General features: G+C 38.2%; 1 protein-coding gene across 1 annotated transcript in view; it reads right to left on the reverse strand.

The window, feature by feature from the left end:
• Positions 1 to 18,880, reverse strand: part of RAPGEF5 (Rap guanine nucleotide exchange factor 5) — a 247,705-nt gene that overhangs the window by 167,960 nt on the left and 60,865 nt on the right. Inside the window, 1 exon segment of the mRNA XM_017871557.1 lies at positions 7,950 to 8,016. Within this exon segment, the coding sequence (XP_017727046.1) occupies positions 7,950 to 8,016 (67 nt within the window).

Consider the following 18,880-nt stretch of genomic DNA (forward strand, 5'->3'; position numbering starts at 1 on the left):
AGAATGCCTGTGCAAGGTAAGAACTCAACAAATATTAGCCCATTCTTAGCCCCTTACCCGTTTCTCACTTGATCCAATGCAGTAATGCAGGCTAATGCATTAACAACTGCAAACAAGTCTCTTCAAAGGTTTCCCCATAAAGAAGTTCATCTCTGAGCTGTTCATAACAGCAAAACAGTGAAAATAAAATCACAATGTTCAAAATAGAAGAAAATGATTTTCAATCTGTATAATGGGATACTATAGAATCACTAAATATGTTGTGGCCAGTGCTTTTAGCTCCCAGAACATATTAAATAAAAAGTATAGAATACCAAATAAGGTATTTAGGGTTTTGATGGGTTCCTGGCAAAAAAAAAAAAAAAAAAATATATTTCTTCCTGATGATAAACAAAATAAAAAAATATGCATACACTCACACACCCCACCACACACACACGAAATACACAAACTCTAGCAAGTAAATATTGATTTCGGGATCTTACAGGTACTTTTCTAATCTGCATTTAAAAAAATGATAAAGTCTTTATATTCAAGTTAAACAATACAAATGTCAACTAAATAAAAAGGAAGCTACAAAGCATAATCCACAGTACTGTTATCTCACTGTCAGACTTCTCATTTGACATTTACAAACATAGGAAATGAATTCACACTATTTCCACCCAGTATCCACATAAAATGTCATTATATTCTAATTTTTACAGCAATATAAAATAACAGAAACGAATTTAAAATTTGTCTTATTCCATCACCACCAAAAAATTCAAGTAATTTTCACTGTTTTATATGCCTCCTGGTTCTCCTCCATATATGGGCATACTATACAAAGCTATAACACTGACTGAAGTATGCAAAACTTACATTTCATCTAAAGCAGCTATAAGAAGTTAAATTTTAAATAAATGCACAAAGAAGAAGCCAAATATGAAACACTCATGGATCATCCTTTTAAAGCTCTGTCAGCTTCTTTCAGAGAGGATTTCACATTAACACTTCATAAACCCATGACTGTCAATATCCGCATTGAGAGTCGAATGGTATATTTCTATTTCTTGTCAATAAAAAGTCTATACTTTCCATGAATATTGCATATCAAAGTGATTTTCATCTCGGAAATACTCAAATATCATAATATACATGTATGCAAACACACACAACCCTCTTTCCCTATTCCCAAGAGATTCATTGAGACATTTTACCCTTGAATGAGTTCTGCACACTTACACCTTTCTGAACACATAAAGATAAATTTCCCCCCGCCCTGCATTGCTTCATTTCAGTAGGCAATCCAGTATGTATCATGCTGCTTACCAAAACCAAACTCTCAGGGCTAGAGTTAAAAATTAAGTTACCACACTATCTGGGTAGATTTTGATAGTTTCTTTGGAATTAGAGATGATGGCTTAATAATTAATTTTAAAAAGTTGTGTGTGTGTGTGTGTATGTGTGTATGCACATCCAAACCTGTATATTATGGTATTTGGGGATCTATTACCAGGATGACGATACATAATAGACAGAACATATAAGAATTTTTTATTGACAACCAATAGAAATATACTATTCAGCGATCTATTCAGGTATCGACAGGTATAGGTTTGTGTAGTGTTACTCTGAGATCCTACTGAAGAAAACAGAAGGAGCTTTAACCAGCATTCCACGTGGTCCTAGAGACTGACAGTCCATAGCCCAAGGCCCATTGGATGAGGACAGATTGAAACACAAGGAGAGAAGGTAGTATCAAGTCCTATGGCTCCTTATAAACCACAGAAAAAAGTTGCTACCAGCATATACTGCAATTCCACTGGTGCTTCCTTAATGCTCCTTGGAACTAGATCCATCTTCTCTGGTCTCACTTGACACTTTCCCTCAAAACTCAATCTGCCTGGCCCTTCCCCAAATCATATAGTAGCTCTTAAGCCACTGGAAGAACTGGAGCCAGCCTAAGGATTCCAAGTAGGAATTTTATGTTCCCTACAAATAAGAAATATAGGTAACAAGATGTTCATGATCCTGTGGCAGCCAGAAAGAAGGCTTGTCATTCACTGGGGGTGTAACTTTTATTCTTGGAACAGACATGTCTGATTAGGCTGCGATAGTCTAAGGGAAGGGATTACCTACACTCCATTTCTGCATTCTCCAGGAAGAAAAGGCAGATAGCCAGGAAAAGGGTGAGTAGAAACCCATTTGTTTTGCATTTTTAGAAAAGCATATTTCTAAATATGATAGAAATTCATCACTCAATTGTGCTTATCACATACAGATGATCCTTGACTTATTTTTATGATGGGGTTACATCCCAATAAACCCATCATAAATTAAAACGATTGTAAGTCAAAAATTTGTTTAATAAGCTACCTAAGCTACCAAACATCTTAGTTTAGGCTAGCCTGCCTTAAACATGCTCAGAATGCTCACATCAGCCTACAGCTGGGCTAACTCATTTGGTAACACAGAGCACCGTGGAGTACCAGTTGTTTATCCTGGTGACCATGTGGCTGACTGGGAGCCACGGATCATGGCTGCTGCCCAGCATCTCGAGAGGGTATCCTACCATATATCACTGGCCTAGGAAAAAATCAAAATTCAAAATTTGAAGTACAGTTTCTACCAAATGCGTCTCATTTTTGTACCATCACAAAGTTGAAAAATTGTTACATCAAACCATCATTGTCAGGACCATCTGTATTCAATGTGACAAATCCCTCCAACTTTCATGCAACTAAGATTACTCCCAGACCTTGCTAACTTGGCACACGATCTCTTAAACAAGTCTCTAAACGTCTCTTTTTAAAGATTCATCAAAACCCAAACCTCATGCTATTACTGAACCAGTATCAATTTAAAAGTTTCCAATCAAAGAAGTTGTCAATGTTATTCAGATACTGAATAACAAATTCCTGTCCAAAATAACAATTCTTGTTCAAAGAGGAATTTCTCCAATATATCAAATCCAAACTGTAGAGTCACCAAGAAGGACAAACTAAAGGAATCCTTGCCATTTTATAACCTCTCTGGATGAAGAAAGGCTATAGATATTGTGAAAGATACACCCTTCAAAGAAAATGACTGAAGTTTCAGGTGAAAGATGAGACAGGACTTGACTGGCAAGTAAGATTTTAGTCCAGTGGTATTTCTCAGAGGATGGATCACTTATACTTGAAGCCCTTATGAAAAGGAATTTAGAAAACACCATTAAATGCATCCAAGGCAGAGATCCCACAATAAAGGTGGATGAACCAAAGAAAATGAGCCAGATCATAGAGAAGAACCATACAAACAGAAACATCTAAATGGATAAAAGTTATAAACTGGATGAGTTCTGACATGGAACACAAGGGTGTAAGAGTGGCAGTTACATGATCCAAGAGTATCAAGTGTTTTTCTCAACCCCATGGATCTCTCTTCCTAAATTCTGAATACCCAATTTGTAATTTTAATTTATCTCTTAAGATATAGCCATAAATTCCCCACCACCACCACCACCACCACCACCACCAGGTTAATGTTTTATTCCAGACACTCAGACTGTCTTCTCTTTCACCTCCATGTGATGGCTGACTTCATTGAATCTAGCAGCACAGAGGACACATCACATGCTCCCTGTCCCTTTATAAGGGCCTCCCACATTACCATCTAATCAAATAGGCATTTAATATAAACAAGGCACAACTTAGCCTAACTTACATCACCTCAGGTGTTTGACAATTAGACTACGAACGAAAATCACAAATTTCATTCAAACCCAGATGAGATGTTTGTCTTTTCTATTTCTATAATTTCCAATATAAAATCTTAGCCTTAAAAAACAGAAACAACCTAATATGTTTTGTTCTGGTTGTTGATTTTAGGTATACATGAGATGGAAGTCTAGAATACGTTTTTATCTCCTATTTAGGAATGTTCATGTTTCTATTTCCTGTCTTTGGATACTTCCCAAGTACTTCTCAGATCTTTTCAATGCTTCAGAGTTTAGCTGATTTCCTAAATTTACATCCTTAAGAACTGTGGCTTTGAAAGTAATACATAATTCACCAAAAACATTTCCCCACATCTACTTTAGGTTTGAGTAAGCAAACCCCTGGATTGTAATATGAATATTTTAAACTTGTCTGATCAATTCTGAATACTCTATTTGTCACAAACACTGGAAGAATTCATGTTTAAAAATAAAACAATGCTCAGAACTTCAGGGGTGGAAACTGATGAGCTGTGTCATTCAAAGGTCCTTCCTGGCCTGCCAGCTTTATCAAACCAACAGAGACTCGCAGTCGATGAAAAGAGGTTTTCAAGTTAACAAAATGTGTAGCACCAAAGGATATTAGAAAGGAGGCTAAGGTGGTAAGTTAGAATGCAGAAAGTCACACTGCTTCCAGATAATTCCTAGAGTGTTTTTGTAGACTTTATGTAATGGAAAGGGTCTATTATTGCCACGTCCTTTTTCCTTAAGCTGAAAACTTCTTACAGAGTTTCACTGTTTAGGTTTTTGTATGTCTGACACTTGGAAAGATGGCTCTTTCCTGAAGACCACTAGAAACATGGCTGGAACATTTTAATCACTCATGCTTGTGTACATTTAACAACCCTACATTTGACTGAATCATAAAGACATTCTTATTTCTACACATGCACTGTCTTCTCATGTTCCTTCAATATGAAAACTCATGTGCATCCTCTTCCAGAGTAAAATTTCAGGTAATATATTTTTAGATGACAGGACTTTTCCTCCTGATGAACCTAAGAGGGGACCAGGAAATAAACTATTGGGGTTAAAGAAATGAGAAATTTTCTAAGATAGTCACATGCAACAATCCCACATTTGAATAAAAATGGTGAATATACAAGAGGGCGCAGTTGACTGTACTGCTAGAAACCACTGTCCCATTCCAATACCCCCAAAACACAGACTCTCAAAGAGTACATTGGCAACTCTACATTATAGATGTCACTTCTGCTTTCCTTTATCACGATTAGGGGTCACAGTAGATGAGAACTGTTCCTTGAGTGATGTATGTAAATATCTTTCTGCACACAATATCACCTAGGTAACAAAGTTTATATGCCATTGTCAACAGGAACAACTATGTTATGAAGAGGTGGACTTACCCCCGCTGCCCACTAACAAATGCTTCTAGAATGAACAATGGAATTTTAGAACTTGAAGGAACTTATCAACTGTCTAGTCCAACCACTCAACTTGGTCACACTGTTGCAAGAAATAAGAATCAAGGTCCTTAATCTTAGTACCGGATATTTTCAATATTGCAGGCCGATTGCCCATCAATTAAAGAGATGAAATTTTCCTCTCTGCCGTTTATTTTCATTTCTAAATACCACTCTAAATACCACTCCAGCATCTTCCCTCATTTTATTCAGTCTTTTAGCCTGGGGATTTTTCCAGTAAGATTATGTCAACTAAATCCCTAGTGAACACTTTGCTGTCCATCCCTTCCTTTTCAGAGGTTCTTTTGAATGTGACCTTCATGGTATAAACCACTCAGTTATTTCCATTTCCTCTCACTGTCCTCTCGTCTCCCTACTGCCCTCTGCTAAGGCTGTTCCCCAGACTCTATCTTCTACTTGGGTCTTCAATCTGCAACTTCTCTGTGACTGGCTCCCAGAAGCTCCCTGAGCTTCAGACTCTTGTCTCCAGGTGTTTCCTGCATATTTTCATGTTCCTATCTCCTCAAATGCAACATATCCCCCCAAATCACCTTCCTTACTGCATAATTTGCTCATCTTCCTAAGAATATCATCATGTCTCCAGTAATGCAAGTTCAGAACTTCAGTTATCTCAGTCTTACACCTTTACCTACTCATACTGGTTTTTAAAAAATCAATTTATTTGTGTTCCTTTTTGAAGTCATCTTTCTTTTGGTTCCCAGAAAAACCACCATAAACTAGGTTTTCATCAGCCTCTAACCAATCTCCCTATCTTCAACTTATCTTCATTCTTGAACATCTATTTCATTGCATTAATCTGTTGTTCAAAAAAATATTTCATTTTTCTTAACCAGGACCTTCTTCTCTAACTCGGTGGGTCTACTTACATTTTTGCATTGTACTTTCTCATTCCTGTGCTTGCCCACAATAAATTCCACAGCTAGAATACACATCCTCCTAATTATCATCTCCAAATCCTGACTGCTTTCAATGGTGGTTCAAGTCCAGTGTCTGCAGCGAAGCTTTCTGCTATGGTCCTTGAATTTACGATTTTACTTACTCACCACCTTTCTTTGTGCACAATTTCCAATTACTTTATATATCAGCTTTCTGAATATATCTGTCTTATCTTCTTGGTATGGCTATAGGAACCAAATCATACATGTCTTTATCACTTCTGAAACTATCCCAATAACTGTATTACATTATTTATTATATATATTTAAACGAGGCATAGTAGTTAGGAGAATATTGGAGATAAAAATTCTGAGTTCTGCCTCTTGTTTTGTTCTTCTTGCTGAGTGAACTTAGGCAAGCTACTCAAACTCTGTAAGCTTTCATATTTATAAAATAGACGTAATACCACCTACTTCATCGTGCTGTTGTATAGTACAGCTTAGCAGAATGTGTATGTATGTGTGTGTACACACAAACACACGTTTAACACAGTTTCTGGCCCATAGTGAATGCTTTTTAAAAAGATGGCTAATTATAATTCTGCACACCATAGGCACTCCTTTTTGGTCAATAAACTGAAAAGGTCTAAATATGTTTTCATAATATGCTGTCAAGATTCCATTTCATGTTTTTTACACCATTGATTATCATATTGATATAGTTAGGCTTTGAGTCCCCAACCAGATCTCATCTTGGATTGTAATCCCCAGGTGTTTAGGGAGAGACCTGGGGGGAAGTGATTGGATTATGGGCGCAGTTTCCCATGCGGTTCTCATGATAGTGAGTGAGTTCTCACAAGATCTGATGGTTTTAAAAGTGTTTGACACTTCCTCCTACACACTCTCACTCTGTCTCTCTCCTGCTGCCATGCAAGATGTACCTGGTTCCCCTTCCACCATGATTGTAAGTTTCCTGAGGCCTCCCCAGCCATGTGGAACCGTATGTCAATTAAACCTCTTTCCTTTATAAATAACCCAGTCTCAGGTAGTTCTTTAAAGCAGTGTGAGAACAAATGAACACACATATTTAATAAAAAATTACTTTTCTAAGCTGCATTCCAGAAGAGTAGGAAAGATACTTTCAATCTTCAAGCTGTGCCCAGTTGACAAGACCTAGTGTATAAAACTCTGTACAGACCAGTTTCATCCATACACATAACCCAATCAACCACGATTTTCAGCAATTACCATTTTAATAATGGAGTTAAAGCAGAACTAAATAATTTTTTGGGAAGGCTAGAAAAGTTTCCAAATAGCCAAGTCAATAGGTACAGGTTTGGTGACACAGGATTGCTAGCGCCTGTCAAAAACTGAAACTCAAGGATTAGTGACCACAGTCAGCTTTTCCTATGAAGAAAGCCATGAACTTTCCTTCAGCCAACAAGGCTATAACAAAGTCTAATCAATAGCTTTAAAAAACAGAATGGAAATGTTGCAATATGGTACATTAAAAACTAGCGACCTGGCCTTTTTTGGCTGAAGTAATTCTTTTTTTTCCCTAATGAGAGTCTTTTCTCCTTTGTGCAGCAGGTCACAACTTTCCTAGGTTAACTCATATTGCATGTAAAATATCAGATGCTACACCTCCACCTCCACAAAGGTTGCAGGAAGTTTCCACCAGAAATATCTATGATCTCGCAAAGGCAGGCTCCACCCACATATAGAAAGTCAAAGCCACTATCTCCCTCTGCCTTGCCTCATACCTCCCACAATGATGAGCAGCCACAGGGAAAATCTCTCTCTACACCATCAGTCAAACAACTTTCCTTCTAGGACCCCAGCTTCACTATTTCTGCACCCCTAGGCAGGAAAATTGCGAGGTCTTACCGCAGATGTTAGACGCGCAAGAATTTCATCACTGCTTTCTTCAGAGTCTTCAATTTTCTGATGAGACCTTTGGGAAAAAAAAGAACAAATTACTTTTCAGTTTTGTTTGCTCAAATTTATCTATCAAGTTAGGAGGAATAAAGGGCAAACAATGTAATTGTTATTATATTAGTGAAAAGTACTCATGCTTTAACAAAGGTTGTGTCAGTAACGCCATAGGAACATAATCCTCTTGCAGGCCAAATGTTCTCACAAAATCAATTAGCAAGAACCTCTTTACAATGTACCAATTGAATCCTGAGGATGGAGTATTACTCACCCCATGATACAGCAGAATAACCCTGACATGCCAGTTTTACATATATGGGCTTGCACAGAAGGTAGATGCAAATAAAAGGTAGTTAAGTGCTGAAATTCCCTCTAAACCTAAATGAAATCCAGATTTTGAAAATATGAAATGTGAACTTTCCACTAAAATCGAGTTGTAGCCAAAACAAATTTACTATAAAATGGTATCATTATAGGCCTAATACCACCATGGGAATTATGAGGAATATAAAAACACAGAAGTTTTGTATAGCTTTGTATTTGCTTTCTTAAGAGATTACTGCCCAACTAAGAAGCTAAGAATATTATGCACATGTTAAATAACTAATGTGACGTGTAACAATGTAAGATCAGTTTGTTTGTTTGGGGAAAATGATCTTTTTAACTTAATTCACAAAAAAAGGCTTCACCAAATGTATATTCTAACAGACAAAATTGTTCTTCTTAAGAACAATCTTATATACTACATTTTTTCCTAGTTTGGTCAAAGAAAAAAATTGATTAATACAACTGAATATATAAAATTGTCTCCAAGATCTATTTCCACAAGCAATCCCTTTCAATATATGCCGTGGACAGGGGGGATTGGAGGTAACTGCCCTGCAGAGCAGCAATATCAGCATCACAGTCCAGTGATTGATTTCAATCTCAGTAACTACAGTGTGTCAGCTGGAATGCCAGCCTTATGGGCCAAGAGGGCTTCTCCCAGCTCACAGGACAATTCTGGCATTGCCTTCTTGTTTCTGTAAATGTTATTAAACCCTTTTCCAGAAAGAAAATCCCACCCTTCAAATCACTGCCATGCATTACAAACCACTGCCTTTATAAAAATTGCAAGATACAGGTATGAAGCCGTGCTGATGTTGTCAAATAACTTAAGCACTCATGCAGCAAAGTATATGAGATGCTTGCTAACAATCCGCTCAATAAAAACTGTGGGAACTGAGCATTATAACTTGAGATCGTTTTTTCAAAAAGGTTACCTAGATGATGAGTATTTCGAATAAGCTTTATTATTAAGACTCTCTATTCACAAGGCTTCTGTAGTTATACTGAGAAGAGACTGGAAACGCTTTATAATCTCAACCACCAAACCAGATTTATATGATTAAGCTGAGGCTACTTAACAGACAGGAACTTAAGAACCAAAGACACTAAAGGCAAGAGAACCAAACAAGGGCTTCTGCTGCTTTGTCTGTGTCTGTAGTGACGCATGGGCTGGTCGTGCCTTTTCATGTTGCTCAGACCCCAACAGATACCTGAAGTATTAGTTAATGGGCACGAGGTATTTTGCACTAGCACAGATTCTCTCATGAATCTGCTTTCAACAAGCTGCTAAAAGGAACTCAAAATTCCAAGAGAAGCTCTTGTGTATGAGACCGATGATGGCTATCTCATAACTAATGGTTGAGCTGCTGCTATTTTAGTGGCAAATAATTTAGTCTTTGTTCCGAAGCAAAACTGTCTTTCATTGATCTTCCAGAACAAATGATGCCTTAGCAAAAACATTTCTTAAGGAAATACGTGTAAGAGGGACAGAGTGATGATCTCCCAAGAGCTGTCCCACAGCCCATATCCCATTGTTATCACCTCAATCACCAAGATTTAAGCCCAGAACTCCCAAGTATTTCTCTAGCTTCTGGCTCTCCCCTGAGCTTGCCTTATTTTTCCATCTGCCTTCAAAGTGGCTCTATGTGGCAATTCCAGGAACTTTATTTTCACCCACGTGGGGACCTTACAGGCTAACTCAACCTAACTCATACTGAACTCCTCTCTTACCTCCTGCCCTCAGCTCTCCCCTTGGAATTACAGGCCCTGTTCACCCTAGAGCCATCCCTTCCCTCCTCACTCTGGCCTTTGGGAAGTCACCAGATCCTCTCACTTCCCTTCCTTCCCTTCCAAGCCTCTTTGACAGTCTAGGCTTCGCTTGAACAAATTATTTACAAATTATTTTACTTCGCTTGAACAAATCATTTGTTCAGCTTCGCTTGAACAAATCATTTGTTCAGCTTCGCTTGAACAAATCATTTGTTCAGCTTCGCTTGAACAAATTATTTTAACCACCTTCTAACAAGCTTGTCTCTGGCTTCTCTTCTTGTACCCAGATACCTACAGACACCAGAACCACCTTTCTAAAACCCAGATCTGGTCCTGCTCTTCTCCAGACTCCAAACCTTCAGGGATTTTCTTCACTGCCCACTGAGGGCTCTAGAATTCGGAAATGCTCTTCCTTCCCTGCTAACGTGCCCCATGCCCCACTGCACCAGCAGGCACCTGTACCTCACCTGGTGTAAAGGAAGGTCATAAGGGCAGGACTGGTAGTAACAGGCAATAGTGGAAGAGCCTGAAAAGGGGGAAAGAAGAGAGAAGGCAACACTCGGCTACTCTCCTTTCTTTCACCACTACGGTCACTTTTAACTTAAACCCCTCCTCAGCTCTAGGCCAAATTGCCCAAAAATACCAGACTCTCTTTTCTCCAGCAAATGTATCTTTTACAAAATTTAAACACATTCTGTTTTAATGTACGTAAATACTTTTCAGTGCCAGGAAAGACAAAGTTCTCACTTACCCGATCAAAATAAATAAGGAAACAGATGCAGCAGAGGAAAAGCAAGTGTAATACTTGCATGTTTTCCATTATTACTAAAGGGGGCTGTGCTGCTCAGTGAATGAGAGAGAGAGAGAGAAGGTGTGGGTCTAGTTTGTCAGTGATTAGAGAAAGAAAATAAAGAAATTCCTACTGGAATCAGCAGGTAATGACAGTGACAAGTGACATAAGACAGAAAGAGAAGAGAAATGGGGTGACACTTGGAAGGAAGATCTCTCCCTGAGGGTTTATTCCAACAGATGCTCTCCTTTAGGAATTCCCTGGGTTACCTTTCAAGGTCTCTGCTTACCAGTACCCCAAGCCAGACCTGGTAATTCTCCAGGGGAGAGTGCTGAGTCCTGGTGCTCTAGGCAGACGTCTCTGTAAGTTCAAGAGATCTGCAATATCTAAGGGTGTCATTGTGAGGATGCAGAGATGACAAAAACCTATGGTCCTCCACCCTCATCCCTCTAACCATCAAACTGGATGCATTATCATTATGCCCACTCCCACCCGAAAGGAAAATAACAAAAAGCCCTGCCCTTCCTATAGTCCTCCTCACCTGAATTGATGGCAACTCCATCCTTCCAATTGGAAGCCATCCTTGAACCCCTTTCTCTCACACTGTGCCTTGTATCTACCCTGAAATCCTATTGGCTCTTCAAGACATATCTCTCACCTGACCACATCTCACCACCTCCATCACTACCACCGTGGTCCCAGCCACAGTATCTCTCACCTGGACCCAGGAGCCAGCGTAGTCTTGCTAAAATGTAAGTTAGTTCAAGTCCCTCTACTCAAAATCCTTGAATGACTTCCCATCTCACTTAGCATAAAGCCAAAATATTTTCATACTTAAAAATATGCAATTAACAAAGACATATTCAAGGTGTGCAACATGATTATTTGTGAATACACTGTGTTGATTAGCATAATCAAATTTATTACATAATCATCATCATTCATGCTGTACATTAGACCTCCAGAACTTGCTCAATTTATAAATCAAAGTTTGTATGCTTTGATCAACATCTCCCCATTTTCCCCACCCATGATGTCTATATTCTGGACAAGTATGTTTTGCTTAATAAAGCAAATTCCTATGAAAAAAGAAATGGGATGGTAGAAGAATGAGAACTAGATTTTTCTTGAGATCTTTGATATCATGAATACAAACACTGTTCACCTTCTCAAGAGAAGATAATTTTTCATAGCACCTGGCTACTAGTTATGCTTATAGAAAAAAGTACTAAATGGGAATTATGAATGTGAAAGGTTTCATTAAGAGTCCAGAGTGTATAGTTATACTTTAAACTGAATGAAATTAGATTTTTCACATTTGATTTTGAGGATTTGAGTATTAATGTTTAATATTTAATTCGATGGTTCAATTTCAAATGCTAATATAATCAGGCTTAGGTGTCCAATTTTTGCAAAATTCCAGTACTACTCTTAAATACAAATGTACTCTGATAAAGATAAGCAATCTGTTCCCACACCTGGAATAAGCCTTGTCTATAAACAATGGAAATTTTGAAGGACTCAGTGTTTCCTTGGGAGAAGAGGTAATGAGTAATCACAAAGACTAGGACTAGCTGATTTCATAACACTGTTTACAAAAACAGTTTAAAGTAGTAAGTGGAAATTTTGTTCACTTACAATGCCAATACAAATCTTATGCCAAGTTCCATCACAAACATTTTTTGAAAAATACTGACAACAACAACAAAAAATTTGTTTACCCACACGGTATTTCCTCCTCTCCAAGTGTCAAGAGGATCTAATTAGGAAAAGTTAAGTTAGGAGTACAAAGGGTAGGCTTCGGACATCAGAATAGCAGACTTGAACTTAAGTTCTCTGGCCAGAGAGTGTGAATCCATCACCATTTCAGAAACTAAGGAGGCCAAGGGATGTCTCATGTTGCTAATAAACATCAGGTAGTAAGAAAAAAACAGGCAGGATAAGGAGAACAAAGGAGGCAGAAGTGAGGGGGGGTGGTGGAGGTGCTATTTTGTACAGGATGGAAGAGGAGACAGGGACCTGAATTTTGGGAACCACCACTGTGAGACCATATTAAGTACATGACTGGGTGAGGGTACATCCAAAGTGAAAGCAGAAAAATAAGAGAAGTCCAAGACTGACCTCTACTGTGTTTAGAGGTCACTGCTTCAAAATGTAGGTTTCATTATTTAGGGACAGCCAGACCGAATAATCTGAGGCAAACAGATCAGGAGATGACTGGCATTAAAAAGACAGTTTTTTTTACTCACAGTTCCCAAGAAGAGGGGGGATGACACACAAGGAGGGGCCACACAGGGAGGCACAGTGTCAGTCAGGAGGCAAAGGACATGGGGGAAAATGTGGGAAAGAACCTTTATTATGGTTTCCCCAGAATAGAATAGGTGAGGGTGAGGCAGGGTAAACAGGCTAAGGATGGACTGTTTGATTAACTTCAGCAGGACCAAAAGCATAAGGACTGCCCCTAGTTGTTTGGCACCTGGAATTCGGGTGATTAGGGCAGGTGAAAAGCAGCCCAGAAGGTGAAAGCCCAATATAAAAAAGTGGTTATGTTATGAGCTCTGGAATGGCTGGCTTACCTATGAAAGGTATGCTCCCAGCAAAGCTAGCAGGTAAGTTCTCTACTGTCTCTAGGAATGGACTATTCCTGGGATGGGCAGTCTCTCCAGGGTCAGCAAGGCCCCAGATGTCAAAGCACCGAAACACAGTTAATACAATCAGGAAAAGGAAGAATTAGCAAAGAAGCCTTAAAAGCAGCAGCTAGTGAGACAGAAGAGCCAAGAGATGTTATCCCAGGGGCCAACTGGAAAAACTGCTTCCAGAAGGACATGATCAATTGTGCCAAATGCTGCTGTCATGTCAAGTAAGATGAGGACTGAAAAATCAACATTTTGGCATTTGGCAACATGGAAGACTTTTGTAATCTTGACAAGGTTGCCTTCAGTGGAGTGGTACTGTTGAAAGCCTGCATGGAGTAGATTCAGAAAAGAATAGAAGAGGTAGAGAAAGTAACCATAAACATCTTTTGAAGAGTTTTGCTGTAAAAGGGAACAGAGACATTGTGCAGCAGCTAGAGGGAGATATAAGGAAATATCAACACATGCTGAAAAGAACAATCCAGTAGAGGAAAAAGCTGATAAAGCAGGAAAAAAAAGAGACTTCAGAAATGAGATCCTTGAGTAGGGGTGCAGAGATGGGATCAGTGCACAATGTGAGGAAACTGACCTTAAATAAGAATGTGGATCATGCATCCATTTTGATCAGGAGCAAAGATAGAGTCCACCAGTATAGACGCAGGCAGGTTAACAGATTTGGTAAATAAAACATGAGAAAGATAGTTTTTAAAATGTTCCTCTCAATGAAATTAAAAGCAAGGAAAAAGAAGTAAGAGGGGAGCAATTGTGATACAGTTTTCTAGGAGACTGAATATGCCAAGAAATGAACAGGACCATGCAGCAGCATTGAAGACCCACTCAAGATTAAAGGCCATGAATATAAAATGAGACTGATCATCCTTAGACTCCTTAACAAACCACCTCTTCCATCTACCTTTAAAATCTAACAGAACAAGATGCTAGACAACCATGGCGAGTGATGGCTGAAGAGAAAGGAAGTATTGATCCTGTGATTTTTCTATGTATATAACTATATCATCTGCAAAGAGAGATGGCTTTATGTTTTCCTCCAAATATATGCCTTTTATTTCTTTTTCTTGACTTTTTGCATTGGCTGGAGTGGACGAGGTGTACTAAGAGAAGATATATTAGCCTTGTTCTGAGTCCTAGTAGGAAAGCATTTAGTCTCTTACCATTAAGTATGATGCAAGCTATGGGTTTTGCATAAAGTCTTATCAGATTGAGGAAGTTCTCTTACATTTCTATTTTCTGAGAATTTTATCATGAAGGTTTAAATTTTCTCAAATTCTTTCTCTGCATCTATGAAATTTATTATATAATTTGTCTATTTTCAGCCTTTGAATATGGTGAATTATATCGAATGATTTTTGAGTGCTGAGCCTTCCTTGCATTCCTGGGGTAAACTCCCCTTTTCATAATGTATTTATTTTTATGCATGAGAAAGATTGTGTCTATACTAATGAGTCACATTGTCCTGTATTTTGTTTTTTTTCTTTTTGAGACGGAGTTTCACTCTTGCTGCCCAGGCTGGAGTGCAATGGTGCGATCTTGGCTAACCGCAACCTCCGCCACCCCAGTTCAAGCAATTCTCCTGCCTCAGCTCCTGAGTAGCTGGGATTACAGGCACACGCCACCATGCCCGGCTAATTTTTTTGTATTTTAGTAGAGACGGGGTTTCTCCACGTTGGTCAGTCTGGTCTTGAACTTCTGACTTCATGTGATCCGCCTACCTTGGCCTCCCAAAGTGCAGGGATTACAGGCGTGAGTTACCGCGCCGGGCCTTGTTGTTTTTTTTCTCTGAAATTTGTCATGACAGTGCTGGCCTCATAAAACGAATGTGAAACAGTCACTCCTCTTCAATTTTCTGAGAGACTGTATAGAAATGACATAATTTGTCTACGGCCATACAACCCTGATGGTGCCCGATCTTGTCCCATCTCAGAGGCTAAGCAGGATTGGGCCTGGTTTGTACTTGGATGGGAGAAATGACATAACTTATTTTTTAAACGTTTACTTAAATCTGTCAGTAAACTTATGTAAGCCCATTGTTTCCTTGTTTGAAGTGTATCAACTACAAATTCAATTACTTTAGCATACATAATTCTATTCAGATTCTTCTTGAAGGACCATAGGTAGTTAATATCTTTCAAAGAATTTGTCCATTCCACCTAAGTTTTCAAATTAATGATCAGACAGTTGCTCATAATATTCCTTTGTTAGCTTTCAAATGTAACTCTGCAGTGATATTCATTCTTTTATTCTTGATATTGGCAATTTGTCTTTTTGTTTTCTTCAACACTCTGGTTAGAGATTTTGCACTTTTTTTTTTCAAAGAACCAACTTCATTTCATTAGTTTTTTTCTAATTTCTTTTCACTTACATTGATTTTTGTTATCTTTATTAATTCCTCCTTTCTGTTTGTTTTGGGTTTAGTTTGTTTTTCTTTGGCTAGCTTTCTGAGGTGGAAGCCCTGATCATTGATCTAAGACATTTACTCTTTCCTAATATAAGTATTAAAAGCTATCGATTTCCTCTAAGTATTGCTTTAGCTGCATCCCATAATTTTGAGCATGTTATGTTTTAATATACATTCTATACTAAATATTCCTTATTTCCTTTGGGACTTCCTCCTTCACCCATGAGTTACTTCAGAGTATGATGCTTTCCAAATAGTAGGAGATTTTACAAATATCATTTTGCCTTTAAATATATTATTGCATATGCCTCTTTATCCTTCCCCAGTCACCTTTTGTTATAATCATAATATGTATTATATCTACATACACCGAAAAGTTTGCCAAATATGTTTCCTTTCAACAGTCATATATATTTTAAAGAAATTAAAATAAAAATGCCTTTGATTTTTATCTAAATATCTACCACTTATGTAGCTCTTCCTTTATTCCTGAATTTCCAACTTTCCCTCTGATATTGTTTCTATTCAACCTGAAAATTTTCCTTTAGATTTCTTTTAGAAAAGGTAAGCTAGCAACAAATTCCGTTAGTTTTCCTTCATCTGAGAATGTCTATTTCACCTCCATTTTTAAAAACTATTTTCACTGTAGAGGATTGACAGTTCTTTTCTCCCCACCCCCCAACCCCCCACACACCTTGAAGACTTTCTTCCACTATCTTCTGGCCTCCATGGTTTCTAACATAAAACCTCTAATTATTTGAATCATTATTCCTCCTGTAGATGTGTGTCATTTGACTCTAGCTACTTCCAAGATATTTTCATTATTTGTTTCTTGTTTTTAAGTATCTAGCAGTGTGTTTCTCTGAGTGCTCCTGTTTGGTGTTCACTGGATCTCTTGAATCTACAGATTTGTCTCTCACTGAATTTGGGAAGCTTTTGGCCATTATTTCTTTAAAAGTTTTTTTCTGCACCAATCTCTTTGTCCTCTCCTGGGATGCCAACATGTGTGAGACTTTGCTACACTGTCCACCAAATCCCTGAGACTGTTCATCTTTTTCAATGTTTTTTTTTTTTTTTTTTTTTTCTTGTCCTGCACACTGGATAATTTATAATGATCTATCTTCAGGTCACCTCTATTTTGCTACTGAACCAATTCAACAAATTTTTAACTTCAGGTATATTTTTCAGTTCTAAAACTACATTTCTTTTTTTTATTTTTTATTTTCTATTTCTTGACTAAGAACTTCTCTCTATTCATTTGAAATTTGTTTACTTAATGGGGCATAGTTAAAATAGTTGTTATCAAGTCTTTAATAATTCCAATATCTGAGTCATCTCAGGGTTGACATTAATTGTTTTCCTTTGACAAATGGTCATATTTTCTGATTATTTTGTGTCAAGTAATTCTGTATTATATTCTGGCCATTTTGAACATAATGCTATACAGCCTCAATGACTCCAGCTGCAGTTCAGTTTTCAATGCCTTTTCTATGGTACCTTGGGTCTGTCCCACAGATGTCCATCTCAGGAAACTCACATTTGTATAGTTCATACACAAAATTAATGAATCCCTTCCCTAGTTTCTCCTCTCCTGGATTCCCCTATACTCTCAGACTAGCTGCGGCTCCTCTGCCCAGCTCTGACCAAAACCAAACAGTTTCTCCTTGTCTATTATCTGCCTGCACTGCCACCACCACAGAGCTCTGAACCTGGGACAAACCTGTAAGAAAAAAGGAGAATCAAGACAAGGATTTCTCCACCCACCACACCCCATCACACTCTTCAAAACTATAGGGGCCCATTTTCCTGATTCTTCTTGCCAGAAATACGAGGTTTCTCCTATAGATTTTGACAACTGTGCCACCACTGATCTCCCATTCTACAGCTGGGGTCTGCCTTTAAGGCAAAGCTGTGAAATAAAAGAAACGAAAAGGGAAAACTCACACCAGTGTAGGCCACTTCTCCAAAGTTTCACTTCGTTCCACAATCTGCCTGCTTTTATTTACTTTTGAGAGGCCTCGGGTAGTTATTGTCTGTATTTTATCTAGAGGTTTCAGCTGTAATCAATACAAGAGATAGGCTCTAGTAGACTTGCTCCATCTTGGCCTGAACCTGTAGCTCCATCAATAGATTATTCTTTCCAAGACTCTTCAATGGAATTCATTATTATCTTGCCATAGTTAATGTCTCATAAACAAGAGGCCAAAAAGTCAAGGTTTTCAGGGAAAAAATTAAAGTAGATAGGCTGAAAATATGCATGTCAGTTCTATTCTTAAATGTAATAAGATAATGAAAATGTAGAAAACACAAAAGACGGAATAACCTATAACAAAAACTAATTTTCAAAAGTTGGGAAGAGCTGAATATTCCACATAGTAATTACAGATTTTTTTATAAATTTAGAAATTAACTGTATGAAATATTTTCATTTCTCAGGAAATAATTTTGTTTTTTTTTCCCACAGCTTCAGAATCTTCATGATAAGCTCCTAGGTATCACCTGTGGCACCCGACTTCTCAGCTTGTTATCTGTATGAACTGAGCTCAACCCCTGTTAGTCACTGAAGGCCTTACATTATTTACATATCGTCATATCCCTCACAGGGCCAAACACGGAAGCTTAAGATCAGTAGATGCCTGGTGAGTAAGTCACTCCACGGAGTGCAGGTGACAACTGGTTGTCTTTTCCCAAACCCTCTGTTCCCTCTTCCTCTTCCTCACCTAAACATTAAGAGAAGCAGATTCCACGATCTTGTAAATCCCTTGTGGATACCAATATGTATGAAGCTAAATTTGTGAACTTTTCAGAAGTGTCAGCCAAGTGGCAACAGGCAGCATGTTTGGTAAAATCTTTTTATCACAGTAATATTAGCCAGTCAGGATGGAGAGGCGGTTGTTTCAGCAGAAGCCATGACGCTTAACAGGGTGCATATGGGAGCCACAGCCAG

This window comes from Rhinopithecus bieti, unplaced genomic scaffold (assembly GCF_001698545.2).
Source record: "Rhinopithecus bieti isolate Rb0 unplaced genomic scaffold, ASM169854v2 scaffold_5882, whole genome shotgun sequence".
NCBI lineage: Eukaryota > Metazoa > Chordata > Mammalia > Primates > Cercopithecidae > Rhinopithecus > Rhinopithecus bieti.